The 7,288-nt window shown below is 45.7% G+C and overlaps 1 protein-coding gene across 2 annotated transcripts; it reads left to right on the forward strand.

Moving 5' to 3' along the window:
* The first annotated feature begins 454 nt into the window (after window positions 1-454).
* Window positions 455-5,123, forward strand: LOC123444472. 2 transcript variants are annotated; one of them, XM_045121189.1, is made up of 2 exons: window positions 455-836; window positions 1,822-5,123. In XM_045121189.1, the coding sequence occupies exon 2, from the start codon at window positions 1,893-1,895 to the stop codon at window positions 4,905-4,907; it is 3,015 nt and encodes a 1,004-aa protein (XP_044977124.1). In that variant the 5' UTR covers window positions 455-836; window positions 1,822-1,892; the 3' UTR covers window positions 4,908-5,123. The 2 variants fall into 2 exon arrangements, with proteins under 2 accessions (XP_044977124.1, XP_044977125.1); XM_045121190.1 differs by having other exon boundaries at window positions 455-825.
* The last annotated feature ends 2,165 nt before the right edge of the window (window positions 5,124-7,288 follow it).

Below are 7,288 nucleotides of genomic sequence, written 5' to 3' on the forward strand. Positions count from 1 at the left end.
TTACTCCCTCCGTTTCTAAATGTTTTTTTTAAGATTCAACTATGGATCACATACAAAGCAAAACGAATACATCTATATTATAAATTATGTCTATATACATCTGCAGCTGGTTCATAATGAAATTCTTAAAAATACAAATATTTATGAATGGAGGGAGTATTTTTTACTGAAACCATGCCTCGTGGAATATTCACAGATTTCTTTCACGGATCAGATTTGATGGCCCCCAATGATTCCCCACTACGTCTACCCGTTTTCCTTTTTTCACACCTAACTCGGGGTCGAAGCGGCTCTCACTGTCGGGTCATAGCAGGCCCGCTCGTGCCTGTCTCCTCCTTCTCCTACCCAACCAAACCTTGGGACCACCCACACGGCTGGCCCGCCTCGACGTCGGCGTGGCAGCCTTGCTTAATTAATCCCGGCCTAACCCTCCAATTATACCACCACTAATCTCATCCTCCCTCCCTCCCTCCAGTACGCGAGCCGCATATACAGTACGCTCTCGCGGCTCGCTCAGCTTTTGCCTCCTTCCCTTCCCCGCCGTCGCCGCTGCTTCCTCCCTCCCTCCACTCCGCCATATAAAAATGGCCAGCCGCGACACCTCACACTGACACTGCCCCGTCCATCAGACGAATCACGCGCACACATTCACACTGCGCTTGGACTCACCGCTGCTGCTGCTGCCGGAGCTAACAGAAGACAGCAGCGGGGGCTGGTTCCGGTGGATCCTCGCCGCCGCAGCAGCTAGCCGAGAGGAGCTGGATTCGGATCGGGATCCCGCACACCGCGCGCCCGCCCAAGAGGCCGTCTCAAGGGGGAAGAAATGTAAGCCGCAGGTACTTCAAATTTGAGTTCCATCCTCTGTTGCTGCTGCTTCTACCAGTGAGCTAGCGCCAGTGATCCGTAGAGCGGACGATTGTTTTTCCTTCCGGGTCGTGGTCTTGTGGGGTTGTCCCTCTTGCTTGGCATGTGGTCTACTGAACCGAGCCGTGTTCTCGAGGTTTCTTTGCTGGCTTTCCGCTTTGCCAGATCTGAGTGAGAGCCGTCGGCATGGCATGCGTGATCTTGTTCCGTTCTCCAGAGCATGTGCCATTTTCTCCGCTGATTGGTTGGGACCCGGCTGCAATTGTGAGAGCCGCCGGCAGATCTGGAGCTTCGGTTGGCGCGGGCGCCATTAGATCCGCTTCCCCCCCGCTGCTCCTACTATTAAAGTTTGCGACGAAAGAAAGGGAAAGAGTTGCCATTTTTCTCCCCTCGCTGAGCCGTACACGGGTTGTTTTGGCTGCTGGCCCAGGTTGTACTTGGTACGCTGTGCATCATCAAGTATGGCTTAACCCCAATTCTCGCCATGTTTATGTCATCGATGACAGTTATTTCTTCTCCTGCTGCCGAATTGATTACTGTAGTAAAGCGCACAGCTCAGCTCATCTCAACCTTGTCTTCCCTTTTCCCTGCCGGCGTCTAATAATAAACAAACAAAATCAAAGCAGGATCATCAAGCAATTGGAGAAAGTTTTCCTCTCTCGTCCTGGGCGTAGTACTTGCCGAGCCATTATTGACCCATGATGGGTTGCTCTATCCCAATGACCAATCGAATGCACCTTTGCTACAGTTTCGTTTTGTCCCTTTTCAACCAGTAGAATGTGTCTGTTTTACTGCTGTTTGCTAGCTTGGTTGTTTCTTCGCTGCTGTTGAATTACCCATACGTCATTTTGATGAAGAAATTATTGTTCCCAACTGTGTATTTCCAATCTACCTCTACTGGCTACGAACTGATTGAAGAATTTCAAATCATGATGGGCTTGTTTCTATCTTTTGCAGATACTGATTTGCACAGCGCTCAGTTGAATTACAGGCCATCTTGAGAGCTGGATAGTACTGAAAATGGGTGTATGGAGCTTCAAGAGGAAAGCTCTGATGTCGGGGCTTTGGTCTCAGCACCATCAAGGAACCTGTCATCCTCTTCCTCGACATTTGTTTCTGCCAACCAGTCACCTTTCTTCACACCACGCTCACTGTCTGCTCGTCGCCCAGAGCATGCTCATATCGAGCACAATAACTCCCCAACTGGTATCGCGCTGAAAATTGGTGATATTCTTTCCAGTGACACTCTGGTACATCGGGAGCAGTTACCATCAGCCAACATAAGGTTATTGCTAGATGATGCTTCTCCTCTTCCTAGCCTTTGCACTTCAAGTAATTTTGGAACTCCAGCAATTGTCTATAACAATCCCAGCTTCATTTCCACCTTCAATGGCCCATACCAAGGTAGTTCGTCAGCGACTCCGACTAGCAATTGTGATCGTTCAACTCGAAAGGAGAAACAGAAGAGGCAGGTGGGAATATATCGGAAATCTTCATCCTCTCAACCTACGCCATCAGCAGCTTCTGTCAGTAGGCTTCGAACCTACGATGTGTACATAGGGTTTCATGGCCGCAAGGCTTCACTGCTGAGGTTCACAAATTGGCTTCGTGCAGAACTTGAGATTCATGGAATCAGTTGCTTTGCTTCTGATCGGTCCAGGTGTCGGAATTCACACAGCCATGATGCTGTTGAGAGGGTAATGAATGCTTCCACATATGGAATTGTCATCCTTACAAAGAAGTCATTTGGCAATCCTTATACGATTGAGGAGCTCAGGAACTTCTTTGGCAAGAAAAACCTGATCCCTATATTCTTTGACTTGTGTGCTGCTGATTGCCTTGCCAGAGATATCATAGAGAAGAGAGGAGAACTGTGGGAGAAACATGGTGGTGAGCTGTGGATGTTATATGGTGGAATGGAGAATGAATGGAGGGAATCAGTTGATGCTCTTTCTCGGGTGATAGATGTGCAGTTAGAAGCGAATGATACCAATTGGAGAGCCTCCATACTGCAAGCAGTTATTCTTTTGGCCACGAAATTAGGTAGGAGAAGTGTGGTTGATCGGGTGAATAGGTGGAGAGCGAGGGTGGAGAAAGATGAATTTCCTTTCCCTCGCAATGGTGATTTCGTCGGGAGGAAAAAGGAGCTCTCGGAGTTGGAGCTCATTTTGTTTGGTGATGTCAGTGGGGAAGGGGAAAAGAAGTATTTTGAGCTCAAGACAAAGCAAAGAAGAAAAGGCCCTGTGAGTGGCTGGTCTGCTAACAATTATGAGCAATTAAATGCAGATACCATCAAGGGAAAGGAACCAGTTTTGTGGAAGGAGACTGAGGAAGGCATTGAGATGCAGAGACTGGGCACTCCACTGCAGCATGGCCGACAACCGAGAGTGAAGAACGGTGGGAGATATGGGAGGAAGAAAAAAACTAGGAAGATACTCTATGGAAAGGGTATTGCTTGCATATCAGGGGAATCTGGAATGGGCAAGACAGATTTGGCTTTGGAGTACGCATACAGGTTCTCCCAGAGATATAAGATGATTTTGTGGGTCAGAGGGGAGAGCAGATACATTCGACATAATTATTTGTCTTTGCGGACTCTTCTGGAAGTAGATTTAAGTGTTGATACTCGATTGCATGAGAAAGGAAGTGACCGATGCTTTGAGGAACAGGAAGAGGAAGCCATTGCCAAGATAAGACAAGAACTGATGCGGGACATACCGTATTTAGTTATCATTGATAATCTGGAGAGTGAGAAGGACTGGTGGGACAAGAGAGTCATAATGGACCTTCTCCCACAATTTGGTGGAGAGACTCACTTCATCATAACAACACGCCTTCCACGGGTGATGAACTTGGAGCCAATGAAGCTTTCTTATTTATCTGGTGCTGAGGCAATGACTCTGATGAAGGGGGCTGTCAAGGAATACCCGCTAATGGAAATTGATGCGCTCAAGGTCATTGAAGAAAAGCTTGGGAGGCTCACTCTTGGCCTAGGTATTGTTGGAGCTATACTCTCAGAGCTTCCAATTACTCCAAGTAGGCTTCTTGACACGTTGAATCGGCCATCGCCCGTAAGAGATTTTTCTTGGAATGAGAGAGAAGTGATCAGCTTGAAAAATCATGAAATCCTTGTTAGACTCCTGGATGTCTGCCTATCGATATTTGAGCACGCAGATGGTCCCAGGAGTATGGCAATTCGTATGGTTCAAGTGAGTGGTTGGTTTGCACCATCTGCAGTTCCAATCCATATGTTGGCTCTGGCTGCACATAAAATCCCAAAGAAGCATCGGAGGGGTCCAAGGTGGAGGAAGTGGTGGCGAACACTGACTTGTGGCCTTGCAACTTCTAGGATGCAGAGATCTGAAGCCGAAGCAGCTGCAATGTTGGTGAGGTTTGGAATTGCCAGGTGCAGCGCAAAGTCTGAGTATATCCAGTTCCATGATATGATCAGGCTATATGCTCGCAAGCGAGGAGGCACAAGAACGGCTCAAGCTGCGGTCCAGTCAGTGTACCTCCGAGGCTCAATAAAACATTCTTCTGAGCACCTATGGGCTGCCTGCTTCATGGCTTTTGGATTTGGTTCTGATCCTTTTCTGGTAGAACTGAGGCCAGCTGAGTTGATGTTCTTTGTGAAGCAGATTGTCGTGCCACTTGCGATAAACACATTCATTACATATTCCCGATGCAACGCTGCGCTGGAGCTCCTGCGCCTGTGCACGGACGCATTGGAGCGTGCAGCTGAATCCATGCTCTCTCATGCTGGCAAATGGAGAGAAACATCAATCTCCTGCTTTAGGCCAGTTCAGTCAGAAGCCCAGTACACCTATCTTTGGCAGGAGCTGGCTCTTCTGAAAGCTTCTGTACTAGAAACACGGGCCAAGCTGATGCTCCGAGGCGGACAGTATGGCATCGGGGATGACCTGATACGGAAGGCCATATTCATCCGAACCTCCATCTGCGGCGAGCACCACCCCGACACGGTCTCGGCTCGAGAAACCCTCAGTAAACTAACAAGGCTTCTTACAAACGTCCACCTTAGTTGATTCATATAGCTTAGGACTTCACCCATATATTCTTTTTAGTGTGGCTTTTTCATAATCGCCGTACAAATACCCCCAGAATATCAAATAACAAAGTATATTTATCTTCATCATTTCACCTCTTCTTTTTTGCTATTGTTACTGAATGTATCCTATCTTATTTCATCCCTTTTAGCACTCTCTTCAGGGTTCTACCAATATATGTTGGCTTTGAGGCTACTGTGTTGTTGTACTAGATTGTACTCCCTCCGTCTAGAATACTTATAAATAAATAAATAAAAATGAATGTATTTAAAACTAAAATACGTCTAGATACATTCATTTCTTCGACAAGTAGAAGACTCTGAATTGGTGCTTTGTAAGTTCTGTCCTGTCTGATGATAAGATGCCATGATTTTGTCCGAAACTGCAGTCCAGTACATAATCTTCTCTGGTGAGAGATGATGTCGAATTGACTCATGAACTATTTGTGTTTTCCAGTGTAGTTCGTTTATTAGTATTTACTTTATTTTTAAATATAAGTTTTTTTAGAAATTTCACTATGAACTACTCCCTCCATAAACTAATATAAGAGCATTTAAAACACTACTTTAGTAATTTATAAACGCTCGTACATTAGTTTACAGAGGGAGTACATACGAAACAAAATGAATGAATTTACATTTTAAAATATGTCTATATACATCTGTATATATTTTTTAATGAATTTTTTACAAAGATTTATATTTAGAAATGAAGGGAGTATTTATCTCCGGATCCTGCACAAATGGGAGCATGGTTGCTGTGATGCTCTTTTATTTGACAACAGGCCGTGTAATTGGTCTAAATTCCGAGCATCGTTGCTGTGATGTCTCTGAGCTTATTTATATGCCGCCACTAGAATTAGGTGGAGAAGAACATGCGGCCCCTGAGCCTGCACCATCCTGTTGTCCACTCGCCCGTGTTCCCTTTGACCAATGAATTTTCAAAATTCATATTATTTTACGCTACGTTGGTGTTCAATTTTAGCATTGTATTACTCCTTCCATTTTTAAATATAAGTTTCTTTTTTAAGTTTCATTAGAAGACTACATACGGATGTATATAGACATACTTTAGAGTGTGGATTCACTCATTTTACTCCATATGTAGTCTCTTAATGAAAACTTTAAAAAGACTTATATTTAATACCGGAGGGAGTAGTTTGCATAATTTATTGACTGGTATTAAATTACCTAGCAATAACTTAAACTGAATGCTAGATGATTTTATGTGAATGCTAGAGTAACCTACTAACAGCATTTCCAATAGCTGAGTTATTTTGGGACAACAAACGTTTTGAGGGCACCTAAGACAAATAACAGCCTTCAACAGTGGCTCGATCATAAAATTTCACAAAAGAAAAATGCAACCCAAAATGCAGCACCAAGTGCCGCAAATATAGAAGTTCCCCGACTAACGCGTGACGCTTAGCCATATCCGTTCTCCCATGTGTGATCGGATCTTCACCCTGTCGAAGGCCACCGCCGCCCACCACGGACTCCATTCCACCGTCGCCACTCCCTTCCCCTCCCCCCCCCCCTCTCCCGCCACCTCCGACGGTCATTGCCGCCGCACCAATTTCACATATGTCATGTGACGTCCGCCACTTTAATTGGGGCCAACAGTGGTCACCTACCATCGCATCATGAAGGTGGGTATCGGAGCACCGTAGCTTGTCGCCCAGCCGAGCGGATCGACAACAAGCTTGGGGCTGCGATGGCGCGACATTGCTAATTTTTGACCGCACAGCTGCCTTCCCGGCATCAATGGAGGTTATCTTGTGGCCGTTTTCATCTCCTCCCAGCAGTCATCTAGCCACTGACGACCCTTTGGACTTATTTCCCCTCCTCGTCCATAAGGTGTGATGAAATTTCTACAAACGTAAAAACAATTGTTTGCGTTTTCTATGCACGTATAGAATTTTAGATTGATAGATTGTTTTGTATTGTACATGAGTTTGTGTGACTCCCAACTATTGCGATTATTCCTCATCGGATGAGGAATATGGCATGACCGAGGAGGGAGATATTGTTATGATCTGGATGATGCACAACAATAAGAGATTGAAGCATGGTGGTTCCGTTTTCGGCCATGGGGTTTTAAGAAGAGAACGGACAGAAGCGCACAATAGATTCATGCACAAACTTTGGCCAAAATCCTCTTTATCCAAAGAGGTACTTTCGACGCCGGTTTAGGATGTCCACGACTTTGTTTCTTCACATTTGCAATGTTATGAATCAATATGACCAATCCTTCCAGTAAATGACGAACGACACCTGATTGCCTGGACATAGCACTGAGCAGAAGGTCATTGCCGCATTGCGCGTGATGGCCTATGGTGTTCCGGTAGATTCCATTGATGA

This window comes from Hordeum vulgare, chromosome 3H (assembly GCF_904849725.1).
Source record: "Hordeum vulgare subsp. vulgare chromosome 3H, MorexV3_pseudomolecules_assembly, whole genome shotgun sequence".
NCBI lineage: Eukaryota > Viridiplantae > Streptophyta > Magnoliopsida > Poales > Poaceae > Hordeum > Hordeum vulgare.